The sequence below is a fragment of the Polypterus senegalus genome, chromosome 1 (genome assembly GCF_016835505.1).
Source record: "Polypterus senegalus isolate Bchr_013 chromosome 1, ASM1683550v1, whole genome shotgun sequence".
In the NCBI taxonomy this organism is placed as follows: Eukaryota; Metazoa; Chordata; class Cladistia; order Polypteriformes; family Polypteridae; genus Polypterus; species Polypterus senegalus.
In genome coordinates, this window is record NC_053154.1 from 103231853 (window position 1) to 103252357 (window position 20505).

The 20505-nt window shown below is 40.6% G+C and overlaps 1 protein-coding gene across 1 annotated transcript in view; it reads right to left on the minus strand.

Moving 5' to 3' along the window:
* LOC120530540 (zona pellucida sperm-binding protein 4-like) overlaps positions 1-20505 on the minus strand; it is a 47676-nt gene that overhangs the window by 12801 nt on the left and 14370 nt on the right. The window contains exons 3-7 of the mRNA XM_039754971.1: positions 17660-17975; positions 14972-15150; positions 14769-14866; positions 13880-14007; positions 3743-3932 (exon numbers count right to left, since the gene is read on the minus strand). Coding sequence (XP_039610905.1) covers positions 3743-3932; positions 13880-14007; positions 14769-14866; positions 14972-15150; positions 17660-17975 — 911 coding nt within the window. The remainder of the gene's footprint in view (positions 1-3742; positions 3933-13879; positions 14008-14768; positions 14867-14971; positions 15151-17659; positions 17976-20505) is intronic.

Below are 20505 nucleotides of genomic sequence, written 5' to 3' on the forward strand. Positions count from 1 at the left end.
AACTAAGGAGACCTGAAGCAAAAACCTTGACATTCTTTAAGGTAGTATTTGGAAGACATATTGGGACAGCTTAGCTCTAAGTTAAACTGGCTTGATGGACTTCATCTCCTCATTTGTCAGCTTTCTCATATAGCTGCGGGGTGGCTAGCCACAATCTCACGATTACCATTCTAGTGTGGCTAACAAGAGTTGTCCCGGCAAGGACAGCAACCTCACTAAATTAAATCAATAAAAATCCATTGAGTTAGCCCTACCAAGTGTTGTATAGTGTTACAGTCATCAATTTTAGTTCATCCCAACCACAAGCACCAGTCAATTCACACTGTTCTGTAAGTTCTGTAAACTTTACATAGGACAGGTTAGTCTTAAATTCCAACTCTTCATTATAGCACAGTTTAATTGTATTGCAAAATTTAGTATTGATAAAATTTCTATCAATGCTAAATTTCTAACAGATTAACTAGCCTGTCAAAAGTGTGTATGTGAGTATATGAAAATATGCAATTGGGTACCAAACAAAAAGGTGTTTTACTTTTCCTTAGGGTCATAGTTGCCAGACTAAACCCCACTTTCTAAGATCAGTTGATAGACAGCAAACAATTGTAGCTTAAGCATCACTCTTGCACTTCAGGCCACTCTTGACTCTGAATTTAATCTTGTGTGCATATTGTAATGATGTGAAAGAACACGGGAGTATGTGACGAAAAAGCCCACACATACAGGTGGGGAAAAGGTCTCCAAAATGACAGATTAGAAAGTGTGCTTCAACAGTGCCAACTACAGTAACAGTAGGACTGTTTCTTCTTTGTTAATGTACACATTTCAAAATAACGTTAATAAATTGCAATATTAGAACCATCTTTATTTGCAGCAAAGTGGATTGTTGATCATAACGAGCTGTAAATCAAGGAGAATAGGATGGACTCGCAGGATAACATCCTATACAGAGTAAGAAGTGAACCCATTAATTATGCTTCCAATACCTTTAAGTTGGTATGAATACTTTGCATGTTTATCATTTTTGTTATGGCATAAATCAGTTCTAATGTTTGAGCCATTATAGAGAAGGGTTAGTTAAAAGGTGAATAGGACACAATCAGATGACACACGACAAACATTTGACAGATGTTAAGGATGAAGCTGTTGTATCAACAAGTGAAGCAGGACTCGAGTGTTAGTTTAGGAAGTGTAATAAAATTCTGCATCATTTGTGCTAGGTAGAATTTCTTGTACCACTGTCATTTGGTTATTCTTTCCATAATGCAGATCTAATCACCTTTATTCTTCACCCTGTTTCCTTAAGTCTGATTAGCTACTAAAGCAAGCATTTAAAAACAGAGCTTAAAATGAAATGACACCATTATTGGTTTTCACAAAGTTTGCTGTTTCAGTGTTTAGATCTTTATCAGATGTTTCTATGGTATAGTGAAGTATAAATTACAAGCATTTAATAAGTTTCAAAGAGTTTTACAATTCGCCCTGGCATGTTGTCAATCAACTTCTGGGCCAAATCCTGATTTATGGCTGCCCATTCTTGCATAATCAATACTTGGAGTTAGCCAGAATTCGTGGGTTTGTGTCTGGCGAGTTTCCTGGCCATGGACCAAAAACTTCAATTTATTCCCTATACCACTTAGTTATCACTTTTGCCTTATGCTCCATCATACTGAAAAAGGCATAGTTTGTCACCAAACTGTTCTTGGATGGTTGGGAGAAGTTGCTCTCCGAGGATGTTTTGATACAGTTCTTTATTCATGGCTGCATTCTAAGGTAAAATTGTAAGCCAGCCCACTCTCTTGGCTGAGAAGCAATCTCACACATGAATGGTCTCAGGATGCTTTACTGTTGGAACGACACAGGACTGATGGTAGCCCTCACCTTTTCTTCTCTGGATCTTCTCTCTGATCCCGGATGTCCCCAACAATGGGATTCATCAGAGTAAATTACATTACCTCAGTCCTCAGCAGTCCAATCTCCATACCTTTTGCAGAATATATTAGTCTGTCCCTCATTTTCTTGGAGAGAAGTGGCTTCTTTGCTGCCCTTCTTGACACCAGGCCATCCTTCAAAAGTCTTTGCCTCACTTTGCGTGCAGATGCACTCACACCTACCTGCTGTTATTCCTGAGCAAGCTCTGCACTGGTGGTGCCCTGATCCCGCAGCTGAATCAATTTTACAACACAGTTCTGGCACTTGCTAAAATAAGTGCCCTGAAGCCTTCATCACAACAGGAGAGGAAATGATTTTTTTTGGGGATTAAGTTTTCATGGTAAAGAGGGACTTTTCATATACTCCAGAATGTTATGAAGTGTCATCTGATTAATTGCACATTGTCATCATAAATACTGAGACAGCAAACTTTCTGAAAATTCATTTGCGTAATTCTCATCTTTTGGACACTGCTGTACAGGTGTGTGTTATTGACACTTGATTATATGATTAACATTTTAGGACTTCAGGAAGGCAAGTAGAATGAGAGGAATATAAAAGAGATGCTAACTAAATGCAAAAGATTGTCAAAAGCCTGAGACATGTACAAAAACTTGAATGAGGAGAAATCCCACAATAAACAGAAAAGTTCTCATCTGCTTCTTAAAGCTGTATGTTTGATCAAGATACCATTTGTGTTTTGACTCTCCAGGAATGGGATTTACAGTATTAGAATCCCCTACATTAGCGCTGCTGCCTCACAGTTAGGAGACCTGGGTTTGCTTCTCGGGGCCTCCCTGCATGGAGTTTGCGTGTTCTCCATGTGTCTGCGTGGGTTTCCACCGGGTGCTCTGGTTTCCTCCCACAGTCCAAAGACATGCAGGTTAGGTGCATTGGCAATTCTAAATTGTCCCTAGTGTGTGCTTGGTGTGGGCTGCGGTGGGCTGGCATCCTGCCCGGGGTTCGTTTCCTGCCTTGTGCCCTGTGTTGGCTGGGATTGGCTCCAGCAGACCCCCCCTGTGACCCTGTAGTTAGGATATAGCAATATAATGGATGGATGAAATTCATTTTTAGCAGGCATTTCTTCAGTGTCCCAATATTAAATTCCTTTAGCTTATTCAGAGTTCTTGGTTGAAGAACTGGTTAAATGAGACTGCTTTCTCAAGCAGCATAGCAATCTATTTTTTGCAGAATGAAGCCTGTTCCATGGGGCAGATTGCTACGAAACTAAAGACTTCGTACAAAGGTGTCATTACGGTCTTGACAAAAAAAGGGCAAACTGGATTGAACCAGGATAGGAAAAGGTGAAGGCCCAGATACAGGCTGCATAGGAGGACAAGGGCATCAGAGCGTGTAGTTTGAGAAACAAATGTCTTGCAGGTCCTCCATTGGATTTTTCCTTAACTACACGGCCAGTACCAGTGTCATCTGCAACTAATGAAGCAGGACTCCAGGATGTGGACCATAAGCCACTTTTTCCAGTCTTATTATGTTCAATGTCGGTTTTGCCCATTTTAAATCTTTTTAATTGACAGTTCCAGATATAGCAGCTTCTTGGAAATCTCCAAGGCCAGCATTCTTTTCTCTATTGCAGGTGACACCCCAGCCTCATACCACACCCCAAAAAAACCCTCATACATGCATATTACACTGTTTGTAGTATTACATTTGTAAATATGATGCTCTGAATACTTAAATTTTCAAGAGAAACGCACATTTGATAAAATTGTAGTTTTACACAAAGTAAGTTATAAAATGCAGGTTAAAAATAAAGTATGAACATGTGTTATGAAGGTTAAAAAAAAAAAAGTACCTATTTTCAAGAAGAGGCCACCAAACCTCATATGCTGGATTTGGATCAGAGGTCACCCAGCAGCTGTCCAAAAGGAGCTCCACATTAGGGTCTTCATGATGGACAAGACGGACCTCAAATAAAAGTGGTTCTTGAAGAAATCGGGTAAGAGGAAACTCTGCCGTATTAAACCAGGAAGTATATGACCTGTCTAAAATTGAAAATATTGTCATACAATACCAAAGAGCAAACAGTTTAGCTGAAAATAATATTCAGTTCAGATGGAGCATCACAGGTTGAGTAATACTTTTCTTGGATCCAGCATTACTGAAAAGTACATACATCTTACCGTATTATAGTATAAAATGTATTGGATCTTGTGATTGAAATACTGTGTCAAATTGCTCCTTTGTGCTTTAAGATAAGCAGCACTTTGAGCTTCAGTGTCTCTTTCCACACATCCAACTCCTCAGCTAGTGACTGCTTCATATGATGAACATATCACCTACCTACTTTAGTGGTCAACACAAACAGGGAAAAAAGATGGACCAACTACTATGGAATGTTGAGTGATAAGTATTGCCCAAGCTGGGCTAGGCTCAACATTCTTGGAACTGTGACCTTATCAATAGTTTCATGCAGTACAAAAGGGTCACCATTGCAGAGAAACAGACCAGTCGCCCAATAAGAGTTAATGGTAAAGGAGATGGTCTGTAGCTAAAAAAAAAACCAAACACACCCACCATCATTTGACTTCTTCAAAGATGATGCCACAGTTATAGTTTCACTCCTGATCATGAAAACAAGGCTGCAGAATTATGGTAAACCAAGGAATACAAAACTCTGAAGTTTATAAAATAAATCCCACACAAAAACACACCATTTTTTCATTTAATGATCATAATCTTAAACAGTACACCCTAATTAAACTCTCCAGATCAATACAAGGCTGGCATAATAAAGCCTACTCATCTGGATTGGTGCTAACTACAGTGGTCCAGCTTGCCTTTTGCTTGATGGCCTAAACAGGAATCCCAAACAACAAAAATAAACACTGACTGGTGGGACTTTCACAAAAAAAAGAATAATGCTAAACAAAAAATAGTAACCCAGAAACTTGTGTACTTTCATTTTGAGAGATTTTATACAAATACTGTCAGTATAAAGTATTTAATGAGCTGCTAGTATTTTTTCCCCCAGAGTTATCTAATGTGTACAAGGGGATATTCAATACAACTACAGTACTTCTAACTCTAGGTGCTGTGCAAGCACTAACTTTTTACAGAAGCTCTGTATTTCAGTATTTTTTCTGAACTTATTTCCTAGTTAATAGTCTTATTTAAAATTAGAATTGATCTGACTCATCACTGACAGTAGCCATTAGAAATTAGATAAATGGATTCTTAATACCACTGATTAAAACGCAATCACGTGAAACCCATTTGCCTGCTTGGATGCAGACATGAAGAGGACCCAAAGGTTGCATTATGCCTGTAACCGTAAAAGACCCTGAGAAAATAAAGCAGGGTACAGTATATTAAACACTCCTGTAATCTGCTACTTGCATTGCAATCATGAGCACCTAAGCAGCTCGGTTACAAGAGGGAGACATGGTGCAAGAGTAAAACTAAGGTTTGAGAACTGGTGTATTATCTGCTGCTATGGTACATGGTCAATCTCTGTCAAATAAGATTAACTGTCTGCACGTATAGCAGGCCAAGGACCATACAAGTACAGTGGCTGTATGTGCTTTACATAAAACCAGTATAGCTGGTTTAAGCCAGTTCTAATGCTGGACATTTCACCTTATTTAAGACAGAGACCTGTGGGTGTTGGAAGGAGGGGGGCTGGTCCTCTATGTGGGAGAGGAATGGTGTAAAAAGGGAGCATATTACAGTTAAAACTATAGTTTGTAATTCAGACATTGAAATCCTGGCTGTAGGGATTTGTCCACATTTGCCCAGGGAACTAAATTACATGATCCTCATGTTTTTCTGCCCTCCACAAAATGGTGACAGAATTAATACATTTCTCTTGCTATGTATCCAACCCTACAGTTATAATGTGTGGGACTATGTTCATTCCAAAGTCGAATGGTTAATGAGAAATTTCTCAGTTTATGTCCAGTTCCACTGGAGAAAAAAACAAGCTGCACCTGCTGTATTCAAATGTTAATGATGCCTTTAAGCAAATCTATCCACAATCCAATTAATCTTATTCCTGAAAGGCAGAAATTAACTTTGAATGACTGCTTCCAAATGACAGACTAGGAAGTGATTTGAAGTCACATGGGGACAATATTGAGACATTCAGTCACTGCATCACAGACTATATTAACTTTTTGAGTTGACAAAGTGGCATCTACAAAGACCGTTTTTCAAACGAGCATCTCTAGATTACCAACGAGCTAAAAGGTCTCCTGAATGAGAAAGAGCATACTTTCAGACTCTGAAGGACATACAAGCATGTGCTAAAGAAAAAGCAGAGTGAAGGATGTCTGGAATGGACTGGGCATAATTACTGGACTCAGGTAATCCAGGGCTCAGGTGATAATTGGGGATGTAGACAAAGAACTACCTGAACCAATTTTTTTTTTTTTTTATATAATAAAATACTGCCACCTTCTACCAATGACCGGTCAGCCCACACCATCCCTACTACATCGACAACTCCTGCTATGTCAACTGGAATGGCCAGTGACAAGTCCAGTATCAGTGTGGACTGTCCATAACTTAAGACCAAGTAAGGAAACAGATGAGGAAGCTACACAAAGGAATAGCTACATGAACAGAACGATTCACTCCTCAAGGCCTGTGCTGACCAACTTTGTGGTGTCCTCAGACACCTGTTCAGTCTGACTCTACGGCCTCAAGAAGTGCCACTACTGTGGAAGACATCCTGCATTGTTGCTGGTTCAAAGAAGGAAGGTGCTTCATCTAATGACTACAGACCATTGGCACTTGCATCATGAAGATCTTTGAAAGACCAGTCCAGGATTATAGAAGTCCTCTTGTGGTGGACCACCTGGACCCACTACAGTTTGCCTAGGATGCAATTATCTTCGCCACAAGACTTATTCTCATCTGGACAAAGCAGGCAGCACTGTGAGGATTACTATGGAGTAAGCGGAGAAATATGCAGGTGGATGTGCCTTGTGTTCTGGATAATGCAAACTGCAGTCTGCCCGACCAGTCCAAGACTTAAGGAGTGAGTTTGATATAGATGTGAGCAACACTGGAGCACCCCAAGGAACAGTCCAGTCTCCTGTTCCTCTTCACACCTCAGACTATAAATACAACATCTGGTTATATCATTTGCAGAAATTCTCAGATGATTCTGCCCTTATACCGTTTCATCTCCTTATCAATAGACCCCATTAGTCCCGTGGAAAAGTCTGTTTCTTATTGCAAAAATAACTGTCTGCAGCTTAATATCAGCAAGATCAAGGAATTGGTTATTGACTTTTGCCACACCAATGAACCTCTGTGTCCAGTCACTATTCAAAGGGGTGGATGTAGAGGTGGTCCACATTAAAATGACAGGTTGGACTGGTCTCTGAACACAAAGGAACTATACTGCTCAAAAAAATTAAAGGAACACTTTTTAATCAGAGTATAGCATCAAGTCAATGAAACTTCTGGGATATTGATTTGGTCAGTTAAGTAGCACAGGGGGTTGTTAATTTCATTAACAGCAAAGCAGCTGAAACTGATTAACAGGTGCACTAGAGGGGCAACAAATGAGATGACCCCCAAAACAGGAATGGTTTAACAGGTGGAAGCCACTGACATTTTTCCCTCCTCATCTTTTCTGACTGTTTTTTTCACTAGTTTTGCATTTCGCTATGGTCAGTCTAACTACTGGTAGCATGAGGCGAAACCTGGACCCTACAGAGGTTTCACAGGAAATCCAACTTCTTCAGGATGGCACATCAATGTGTGTCATTGCCAGAAGGTTTGCAGTGTCTCCCAGCACAGTCTCAAGGGCATGGAGGAGATTCCAGGAGACAGACAGTTAGTCTAGGAGAGCTGGACAGGACCATAGAATGTCCTTAACCCATCAGCAGGACTGGTATCTGCTCCTTTGGACAAGGACAAACAGGATGAGCATTTCCAGAGCTCTACAAAATGACCTCCAGCAGGCCACTGGTGTGAATGTCTCTGACCAAACAATCAGAAACAGACTTCTTGAGGGTGGTCTGAGGGCCCAACGTCCTCTAGTGGGCCCTGTGCTCACAATCCAGCGCAGTGGAGCTCGATCGGCATTTACCATAGAATACCAGAATTGTCAGGTCCACCAATGGCACCCTGTGTTTTTAACAGATGAGAGCAGGTTCACCCTGAGCACATGTGACAGACGTTGAAGGGTCTGCAGAAGCCATGGAGAATGTTATGCTGTCTGTAACATCATTCGGCATGACCAGTTTGGTGGTGGGTCAGTGATGGTCTGGGGAGGCATATCCATGGAGGGACGCGCAGATTCTACAAGCTAGACAAAGACACCTTGACTGCCATTAGGTATCAGGATGAAATCCTTGGACCCATTGTCAGACCCTACGCTGGTGCAGTAGGTCCTGGTTTCCTCCTAATGCACGACAATGCCCGGCCTCATGTGTCAAGAGTATGCAGGCAGTACCTGGAGGATGAAGGAATTGAAACAATTGAATGGCCTTCACGATCCCCTGACTTAAACCCAATAGAACATCTGTGGGACATTATGTTTCGGTCCATTAGGCGCCGCCAGGTTGCTCCTCAGACTGTACAACAGCTCAGGGATGCCCTCATACAGATCTGGGAGGAAATGCCACAAGACACCATCCGTCATCTCATTAGGAGCATGCCCCGACGTTGTCAAGCATGCATACAAGCTCATGGGGGCCACACAAGATACTGAAAAGCATTTTGAGTAGCAGAAATTAAGTTTTTGAAAAAATGGACTAGCCTGCCACATCTTCATTTCACTCTGATTTTAGGGTGTCTACACAATTGAGCCCTCTGTAGGCAGAAAACTTTTATTTCCATTAAAAGACTTGGCATCCTTTTGTTCCTAAGACATTGCCCTGTCGTTATTTGTATAGATATCCAACTTCATATTGAGATCTAATGTGTTTCTTTAAAGTGTTCCTTTAATTTTTGTGAGCAGTGTATATACAAAAGGGCAAAGCAGGCTTTTTTTCCTTAGGAGACTACATTCCTTTAATGCGGGGAAGCAACATCCTTCACATCTTCTATAACTTGGCAATGACCAGTGCTCAGCTGGTAATATTTCAACAGAATCCCACCAAATCAAACAAAGTAAAAGGGCAGGCCGAGTTATGGGGCACACTCAGGGTGCCCAGGAAGTAGTAGCAAAGAAAAGGATTAAAACAAAGAGTGCCATTATGAATAATGTTGCACATTCTCTGACACTACCACTGAGTACCTTCAGGCAATTAATTATTCAGCAGCAGTGTGTCAAGAAACACGATTGGGGCTTCTTTTTATCAACAGCAATACATCTGCATAATGTCTCACTGTGACAGCCAAGTCAGAACTTTAATTTTCTTACTTTATAGTTATTCTGGTGTGTGTGCACATTTACTTGTCTACCTATTTATATACTGCATTTAAAGAGCTTCTGTAAAAAGCCAAAATTTCCCCAGGGGACAAAAGTTATGTCAATGGATTGAGTTCACACCAGCAATTTAATTAGGTCATGTTTGTGATCACCAGCATATATAGGTTATTGGAAGCTATATAGGTCTTATTTGCTAAATAGTTGACTCTTAAAAGGATTAAAAAGTATGAGGCTGTTCTTTTCTGTGGAAGAATAACTATTGCTCATTTTGCAGTACAATACGAATTCAGAGAGTGAAATCCAAATACTCTGTGGGATGATCCATCAATCTAGGTTAATACATAATGTGTAAAAAGTTACAAATAAGTTAAGATGGGACAAAGACCAGCACGATCAATAAGGTGATAAAGGTGCAGTGACTAGACAGGAAAAGCAGCCAATTGCCTGGGGACCTGAACTTCGAGGGCTCTCCTATATATGGCACCCACTTGTAGGTGCTCATTGCAACAATTGATGCATAGTATGGACACTACAGTGACAGTCAGGAACACTCTCCATCTCCACTGGGGGAATTTTATGATTAATGTTTAACCTTACTAAAAGTAGCATTCTAGTCACCATTTTCACAAAACATGGAAAAGGTTTACATGGCTAGTAGCAAAAAGCAGGGACATGGAGTGTTTTGCATCCATTCAATGATGAACTTATCTTGAGTGAAAAAAGTAATCAAATCAGTCATTTAAAATCTGACTAGGAAAAAGAAACCAAGGGTCTAATAGCAAAATGACCTAAACTCCAAAAGGCACAGAAGTGAACGGAACTTACCTGGACAATGATGTACTCAAGATGAAGCACATATTTGATTTGTTCTCTGCCTGTTGAGCAGAGGGCATGTTTATGTTAAAGTATGTGTTCTGCACTGTATAAAACTTCAGATTTCCTATAAAAAAGTACAGACAACTTCACCTGCCCAAAACGGTTAACTTGCAGTTGGTTGGGAAAGTACACTCTTTAGAAGACTGCGTTTTAGGAAAAAGCAGTCAGGCAAACCAAAAACTATACTGACTCATATGGTTTAGGCATTTCAGCCATTACGGCTTCTCCATTTCACATTCCAAACTCAGCAACACCAATTCAGCTACAAGGTAAAGTGTGTAATAGTGACGCAGAACTTAAACTTTAGTCTCGAGGCACTCAGGTCACCAATTTGAACCAAGAAGAGAGATTTTCACCATCAAGTCTGGTGTGGTTGAGAACAAAGTGCTCATAATTAGTGGCTTCATATTGTACAGTGTACTTTTAGCAGCCTTTAATCTCTATTATATGTGCTTTTTTTTTAAATATGCTATGCAGTTTATATTTATTACCATGTGCACTTTACATTTTGCTTTATTTTTTTAAAATGTACTTTGTTCAGGTTTTTCTATACAAACATTTATAGGGTGGTCTAGATCTAATGATACAATTTTCATTACGCTATAACTTAAGTTTATTACAAAGAAAATCACCCGAAAAATCCCGGACCATTGAGAAGTGTACGAACTGACGACATGAAGAATTGTCTTTGATTTATGTGGGATGATTCCAGTTCGGCAAAAGTCATTCAGACAATCTGGATCTGCATAATTAGACGTGGACCACCCTGTAATGTGTGGTTTTATTGAAAACTTGTTTGACAAAATGAAAATTAAAAGGATTTCCATTTATTAAACCCACCCCGTTGATTTTAATTTATACTTTGCACTAAATGGGAGTACATTTTACCATGATGGGATTTGATTTTAGCACTGCATAAACTTTTTATTCCGTGATTTCAATGACATTACTGCATTTCCCTTCTGCTGACCTACAGCAGTATAATGGCATCCTTGTTCAGGTTGTCAGTTTTTCCTTCGGTTTCAAAGTTTTCAGTTAGTTAGCTCACCCTATGGCATTAAGGATTTTGTATAAATATCAAGCCATTATGAGAAAGTCTATATCCATCCATTAATAAAACATTTGCAGAAATTTCAGATTTTAAAATTCCATTTTGTACTTTCATGCAAGATCACTTTCACGAAATTCAAGGTCAAATCTGTTCAAGCAATCATTTTATAAATGACATGCTAGAACACGGCAATAAAGTGAGGGTCCAGACAATAGACAGTGTGGCATATTGTGCATGAGACTTATGGTCTTTATCATCAATGTAAAAAAAATCCCTAGCAGGTCTGATATATTTCATTTCAACCAAGGTATTCGCAAGTCTTGAACCCAAAGTTCAATATGCAACTTGCAAATCTGGCCATATGAACTGCAGTCTAGAGGAAGAAAGTCTCAGCATTTCTTGATCATTAATTTAACACACAAAGAGAAAGAAACATTAAGGGGAAACATGGTTTTCAAAATTTAAATTGTCAAGTGCTTCAGTATTTTGCATATTTTATATACATACACACGCTCTAGTCAGATATCATACAGTTTAGTTAAAATCATGTTACAAGATATGCTAGGTAATCAGTTATTACCATGTTTTTGCCAATCCCCACCTTCAACCATCTTATCCAGCTCAAGCCGAAAGGTGAAACTAATCATGGGCAAGATGCCAGTGCATTTTGCCACTCCTTAGCATCACTATTTTTTTTTATTATTATTTTTTTAATTTAAAATTTTTCTCCTCAAAAAAAAAAAAAAGAAAGCATAAAGCATTGCATTTTTTGGCTTGAAAAATAAATCTCATCTTTCTACTGTAAAACGTGTAAAAATGCTAAAAACTACAAAGTCTAAAATGTATAATGATTAATATGATGAATAATATGAACAGCACACTGCACATATGCAAGTGAAGGATGCATCACTTTTGGATTCTGCAGAATCATTGTTTCATTGACTGAACACCAATTCACCTCACCATCACTGCCGAGGAGAGGTTTTTCTTACGAGATGCCATTGAGGCTAGGAGAAGAGACATCTACATCATTTCCTGGTTAACACTCTGGCCTGATGCCTATGCAAAACATGCCTATACTATTGCCTGAGTAATACTTGGCACAAATGCTTTTAGTACTGTTTTTACAGCCAGTGTGGTGCTTGGGTCTAATGCGAAGGAGGTTAATATACTATTTTAATGGTTGACTAAATGCACACATCTTTTGGGGCACAGCATGCATTTTGCGAGGGGAGCCCTGAATACAGTGTACAGATGCAAATGTTTCTGGCCCTGGTGCTCTTTGACGTTTCTGCATTTAAACTGGTTTTCTCTTAGTCATTGTGCATTTATTCACCACTGATGAATCAATCGTCATTCATTTCACAAATATAAAGCCAAATTTTAAATCTGAAAGGCTACAATATTACTGTTATGTATGCAAACACTTATGAATTCACTCAGATACATGCCAGCTCTTCTTCCCCTGTGCATTATTCACTGGACTTGCATGGTGTGCATATCTAGTTGGTTATATTAGGTTATTAAGTGTCTATCCCAAAACATTAGTTTTGCTCCTTGCGACAGTCTCGCTTGAGATTAGACTGAATTTATTTTAACTTATTTCTAGGGAGTCTCTTGAAAAGGCCAGACTCTCTGACCATAAGTGTACAATGATGCTACTTGATTTCCCAATGCAGTTTACCTCCTGCTACAAGTTACAGGTTTAACTATCCTTTGTTCTGTAATGAAGAATGGTGTGCTAAGCGGTTTGGGGTTTCTCGGCTCTTTCAGCTTCAATTAGGCACCAGACATGGCTTTCCTCTATCCCCCTTGATCTCTTCGCAATCACTCAACTTTTGACTTGATCTATTTCAGTTTATGGATTCCATCATAAAATTTAATACCCTCTGAATAGTTGGTAATGCTCCTTCTGATCTCCGTACCTTCTAAAAGGTAGTTTAGTTCTTTTGAGATGATGGTTTGGCTACAAAAATTAAATTGGCCGAAATCTGCTTTCCTTCCATTAAATTCCCTAAACCATCAGACTAGTTTTTCTTCTATGCATTCCTTTGGCTATTTGTTTAAATATGTGGGTATCAACATCTCTCCTTTCCTGTAGCACATTAACATCTAATTACTGTTGTGCCTTTATGGGTACCAAATGATTCATTTTCTAATAGTCCACTTCTTCAGTTTTGTTCCAAATTGGCTATTCTCAAAATCAATAGTCCTGCAGTTTAATTTTGTTAGTATCATGTTCCACTTTCTCCATCCCATAAAAACCCAGATGGATTTTAAGTTTAAAGTTTCTTGAGGGACAAGTTTATAAATGTGCAGATTTAATGTTACAGACTAGTTTTATATCTGGTGTGTATGATGCTATGCAAGTTGAAATTCAAAGGAGGAACCAGCACAAGTGTAGCAGATCAAAGCCAGATGTTTATTTTTAAATTGGAATAAAGCACAAATTAGCATACTACTTCCTTTAGAAAATTGAACAGGGGCTTAAATAAGATGTCTGAAAAATGGTTAATTACAGGGACATACTATAGCTGCAGGAACTATGAAATAGAAAAGGGCAGCGTTTGGGAAAGTGGGGGGGGAAAAAAAATGTGGTTTTAGAGACTATTTCAGACCTCACACAAGCAATACAAAAATCATTTGTCATTACTTCCAAAAGTCTTTCATCTTACCTCTAGCAAAATTAAGTTGCAGCTGAACAATCCCTTTCTCCGAGATGGGTTCAAGGAAGGTCATGGGGTTCACAAAGCTTTGCATAGCTACATCTCCACTAGCTTTGTATGAACAGCTTAGCCAGAATCTGGTGGAAAGATGGTTTTTTATATATTGTTTGGTTACAAAGAAAAGGCTGCAAAAAATATCACGTGAACATATTTCTACTATGTGGTAGAAGTTTAGGGATTGTATTATACCTGTAGTGTCAAGTCTTGGCCAAGTTTTAATGTGATCAATCCTAGTCTTTGTTCTAGCTCAACCATTAGTGTGGTGTGGGTCAGAAACTAATCATGACAAGAACAGGCTTCAAGAAATTGGTCTGCTGAAAAGATCACTAGCACCAGTCTTCCAGCCTTACAGAACCTGCACTAAAGTCATAGAGCAGGCAGTGGGATGAACGGAGAAAGAGGAAAAAAAAAAAAATGCACACAACCACACCACACTAATACTTCTAGATTAGAGGATGTGGCTTGAATGTGAAGACCTGACTGATGGAAGAAGTTCAAAATGCCAGAACTGGCAGAAATAAGAACAGATTCTTTCCACAAAGCATCAAGCTCATAAATGGTTAACTCAGCCTTGCTTAGTCTTAAGCCACTACAAGCATACTTTTCAGAATCTGAATCCCTTTCAATATTAGACACTGGTCTCAGTAGGTCTACTTAGATTTTATATTTAAAAAAAAAAAAAGACACTCTGGCTACCCTCATCTCTTTACTAGGAGGAATAAAAGGAGGAGGAGGGGGAAGTGGGGGGTTCAGATAGACTGACAAACAGGTATTCCTTTTCAAAGGGTTGAATACATCTGGTGGAAAACAATGCATTTATAATATGCTAAAATCTTACCTAAAGTTGCTGTCCAGTGTAATGGAGAAGTTGCTGGAAATGAGAATTTCCCTCTTAGCAACGACTTCTACTTGATAGACGATACGGTCTTTTAGGGTCTATGATGAAACAGAAAGGTCTAAGAACTTGGTCAGAACTCTGTTAGTATACTTCAGGAAGGAAGACAGGGTCACAGAATTGACCATTCTTCAAAGCTCATTTACCAGCTTTTTACTTCCACATTGGTTCACAGGGAAATGGAGAACTGCCAAGTCTGAGGTCATCCTTCTAGCTTGGCACTGTACTGCTTGACCACTGGATATATGCAGAGTTGAGAGACTGAGCGGAGGTTTTGTATAGTTTCTGTTCACCACTATTACAAAATGTCCATCAGCTGAACAACCTGTTTCAAAGAAAGGGGAGAAAACAAAAAACACCCACACACAACTTACAAAAGCAAAAATTTAAGAGATCACACTGTTGGCAAGCTATTGAAACAATTTTTTAAAACTTTTGCTCATTTCCACTATATCTAAAATAGATGGGCAGTATGTCTTGCTTCAGTCTGAAGCGGAAGTGAGGGCATCATACTAGTTACATGTGACATATTGAACCTTGAATTTAAGGTCAATGTAAGCATCTTTCTCATCCTTCAATAACTACAGAGTATGGAAGAGAAATTCTCTCTCTCTCTATCTATATCTCACAGTAAATACTTTGAACCAAAGCCTAGCAAGAACTTTAATGCTGGAAGAAACACCACAACATTCACATTTTCAGAGCTACATGCTTGGTTCAGAACAACATTACAGTCGCCCCCCCCAATTGGTAAGACAGATTCTGCAATACTGGAGTGTCTCAAAACTCTTCATACAGTCACCACATTAGCTTATGTGGGCTGTTAAGCATTTCTCTTTGTCATAAAAAATGTGTTTGAGGACTAAACACTTCCAAATTTATGAATTTCTGTCTCACTCAAAATCCTTCAACATCACATTACATTTTCAGAGGCCATTTTTCACATGCCTACATACTGTCACCAAAACTGCTAATAAGACATTAAAAAATTAAACGAAGATTTGCTAAAAATTGCCATCTAGACCCTTACTAAAGTAGATTGTAAAAAATGCATAATAAACAAAATGTCAAATGACACAAGATCAAACACAGCTGGTTTGCGTTAGTTGATTACCCAACCAGGTGTTTTGCAGTAAACTGATCTCATTGTCATCCATACACAAGAGGTTATCTTTGGAATGTCTGCTGTTGTAAACAAAGAGGAATTGTTGCAGGAAGAGGCCAATGAAGGTGAGGAAGAGCAAGGGCAGTAGTCACAGATGAAATAAGGGTTACATTCATTAAACAGGTTATCAATCAAGGACACTCGTACAGAGAGGCAGGGTTACGAGTGCAGCCAAATCTGCAGTGAGCCACAGTCGCATCAACCATAAGAATATTTCACCAAACCAGCAAGTAGGATGCAGTTGTCTGTAGTGTCAGTACTGCTCATTACAGTATGTGCTATATACAGTTGATTGACATGCATGGACTTTTGATTTTTTGTCTTCAGAATAGGATACAAAGATTCTCTTTTAGGGAGTAGAGACAGAATTTAATGATGGGCAAGAAACTGCCATTGTTGACATGGTCACTGCTGACAATGCCATACGACTCTGAAATGCAGGACAGAGTTCTGGCACACAACAGTGTTTGGCAATTGCTGTGCTGACACTTGTCACATTGTCAGAGTGCTACAAAAACATAAAACAATGAAGCGGTTATACACGGTCCCATTTGAGAGGAATAGTGGTAGCAGGAGTTCCTTCACATGTACAATATGTCTTATATCTCATTCTTTACTGGTTGTGGCTTTGAAGGTGAAACATTATGAACATAGCAATTCAGGGTAAAAACCCAGTCCAAACCCAACTAACTTGCAATTGAGCAAGACCCTTGCAAGCCAGTGTGGCTCCAGCAGGATTGTGATTCTATTTGTTCAACTGTACACAGCCTGAATAAGGCTCTCTTTCTTGCAAGTTCCATACAAACTTTTGTAGTACAATATACCATAAAGGAATATAGAGCCATGTACAGTATACTACTGCAATGTAATCCTTACAATATGGTATTTTTTTTCCTGTTAGAGGGTAATGGAATTGGAGGCTATGCAAACAGCCCATGTGTTCATCTTTGGGGATGAAGCTGGGTTTAACCTAGCAAAACCAGGGCAGCGAGGATGCAGTATTATAGGTCAAAGAGCAACTGTGCAAGTTCCAGGGCAGAGAGGAGCCAGCATCACAATGTGTCCTGCAACATGCAATGGTGCTTTGTCACACAAACCAGTCATTGGCCTACACAGCTCAAACAAAATGAGGTGCTCTCTCGATGACCTCTACAGGACACTGGTACCAGAGGATGCAAGTGATCGAGGTGAGCACAAATGCTTTGGGATTTGATGTGGTATGGGATAACATGGCATTCCACCAGTCCACTGCAGTCACAGAATGGTTTACAGCACACCCAAGGATGTCCTCATTGTTTCTGCCACCATACTCCCCTTTCCTGAACCCCATTGTGACAGTTTGTGTTGTTGGAGTCTGACACACAAAATCATATATATTGTACACCCTCCAGCCTCATCTTGTGCTTAACTCTACTAGAATAGTCTGGATTTATTTTTTTTAATAAAATGTCTTAAAAATCAAGACATTATGAAATTAAGGTTCAATTGTTCCTTTTTACCCGTGAAAGACTGAACAAAGGCTGGATAATTTCATATTTTTTTTTTTTATATAAATAAACCCACAAACCATACACAACCCACTAAGCTATAACTTTCTCACTAATTTGGATTGGATTTTGGCCAATTGATTTATAAACCAAAAGTCACTTTAGCAGTGTTCCATGCTTACCAGTATTTTTGTAGAAACAGGATGAACCATCTTTCGCTAAATCATAAGCGCAACCCATGCGTACACATGCGGCTTCCGAGACTTCAGGCTCTCCACACTGTAGATTAAAACTCAGATCTCTTGAGATACTGGAATTTGTCTGGTTTGTTGTCTGTATATTTCTAGATGTACTTATGACCATTTTTGATTCCGGAGCCCTGGAGCTATTCAGGGAGACCCAGGTAGTATAATTTGTCACCAAGTCATGGCCAAGCTCACAAATTACTGGGACCCTTATTGACCCCACCTTTAACTCAAGACTGTAGAAACCTTGCTCCTGCAATGGGAAGAGACAAAAATAAACTGCATTTATATATATATATATATATAAAAAAGCACACCACCGCACATTTTCTTTGTACTTTTGGGTGTTAAGAGCTGCAGCAGTAATTCATTTAGGCAGATGTTAACCATCTTTTAGAACGAAATCTAACAATTTATTCATTTGGGTATTATACAACAGAATTAACAGTAGAGAGGAAAGAACTCTAGCAGGGTTTCAGGGAGGTATACATGTTTTGGAAGCAAAAATGTTAGTTGCAGCACTCATTTTGAGATCCTATTTTCTCTCAGAGTTGGAGGATTTAATGTACATGGATTCAAAATTTAGGAGAAGAGATTCATTAACGTAAAGAAGTCCACACATAGAAGTGAGCACAGTTAAAAACCAATTATGGGATCTGGCTTACCTCCTTAGTAGCCTAGGTTTCTTCTCATACACTACAAAACTGCATAAGCTACACAGTAAGACTTTTGCAGCCGGAAACCGATTAAACGGGTGGCTGCCCCAAACCTTTCACGCCTCTGGTCTCCTTATTACAGTGGCGTAGTCGGCAGGATGGTGTCCCGAAGAACCGGGACACGAACTTCAGGAACCAGGTGGGTGAGTACCGGGGCCGAGTTTCAGGGCAGGGAGTGCCGGAGGGTCAGGAAGGACGCGGTGCAGGCTCTGCTCCATGAGCATAACCGGGCTGACCACCCATCTCGTGGAGAAGGTAGAGGGGACCCACAGGCGTGGGCTGGCTTCTGGGGAACACACCGAGTGGCTCAGTATGCTCTCCTGGCAGGAAAGCCGAGCGCCCATCGGGACCAAGGTCCCTGTTAACGATGGGTTGTCCCCAGGCGGCAGGTGAAAGAAATAATAAACTGGGAGTTTAACCCAACAAAGGGCTGTCAGAGCAGGCTATGGCTCTCTGGCAACAGGTGGGTGAGTGGCTACGCCATTGAGTTGACCCCTTACAAATAGTGCAGCAAGTGGCCTGTTTTTGCTGCTAAAAGCTACCCAGGAATTTGCCCAGCCGCCTGGGGCGAATTCCATTCTATGGACGAGCTGCTACACTCTTGCAAACCCAGAGGCCGGCTGTGAAACCTGGGAGGCAGAACAGCCGCTCTGTGGACTACCCGGGAGCTATGTCCTACTAAAGCAGTCCCTTCCACGCAATCCAGAGCCTGTTCCGAAGTCGCCGGGCCGTCTGGCTTGCGACCTGTCGGGAACAAGGCGGACCGTAGGGGACAATGGCGGGTTGTTTGTGTGCCCTTAGCAATCCCCTGGCGGATAAACATACGGGGAGCTTCTTATTAATGGACATAAATAACAGCGCTGTTGATTCCGCAGTAACGTGTCTGTCGTTGCTCGCCGCTTTATTCTACCGCAACAATGGATTAAAAAAGACCAGTCTAAAATGTATACACGGAGATATCCGCCGCACAATACCGCCCGGTGTTACGTATGTCTCGGAGGAACCCTTCGCGCTTACCGTGCGGTACACCCGGATCCTCCGCTTCCGTAATCCTCGGGCGGACTGGTCTGACAGTAACGCGTAGTTTAGAAAGCATTCCCAAAAGCTTTTGGCCTCGTTATAGATGATAAAGACTCATCTCAAGCTGCTTCCACACCGTGTAATCAGCCGACAGGGAGTGGGGCGGTAGGCCAAGAGAGTGACGAAGATACTCCCGGACCGTCGCGGGCTACTACGTCATCCACTAGCCCGCAGCGAGGAGGATTCTCCGCCCTTGAGGTCAGACCGACCCGCTCTCTGAGTTGCACTTTCAGTTTAGAGCGACTCCGCTTCTTTCAAGAGAGAACAGTGGAATGACGACTCTCTGAAGCACATAAAGAATGCAGTGGTTCTCGTTAACGCCAACGACGCATTTGCCCATGCCACAGGGACCTCACTTTGTCATGGATAATGAATTATTGTATCGGGTTGCTGAACATGAGGGAAGGTCCGGAAGTTGTTGCTAGTCCCGCTGACCTACCGGCGGCAGGTTTGCGAAGTTAGCCCACTCTCACCTTCTTGGAGGCCATCTCGGCCCGATAAAACATTAGAGCGCATTAAGCTCCGCTTTTTGGCCGGGATTAATGAGGAGGTTCGCCGCTTTTGCATTTCCTGCCGGAGTGTCAACTGCGGCAAATTCCTAGGAAGGACCGTGCTCCTCTGATTCCCCTTCCCCTTATTGACGTTCCTTTGACAGGATTGGGGTGGATATAGTAGGACCCTGGAGCCCTCAGCCCGAGGATATAAATATATACTCGCCCTCGTGGATTATGCAACCCGATTCCCTGAAGCCGTTCCATTGCGCCGGCTACCACTAAAAATATTGCACGGAACTAGTAGGAGTCTTTTCACGCGTGGGCATTCCTAGAGAAGTCCTGACGGACCAAGGAACGCCTTTCACCTCGGAAACGCTCAAGGAGACTGCCAAGTTACTGAAAATAAAGCATTTAAAACCTCGTGTATCATCCTCAAACCGATGGGCTAGTGGAGAGATTCAATCAAACTCTCAAGCAAATGCTACGTAAGGTA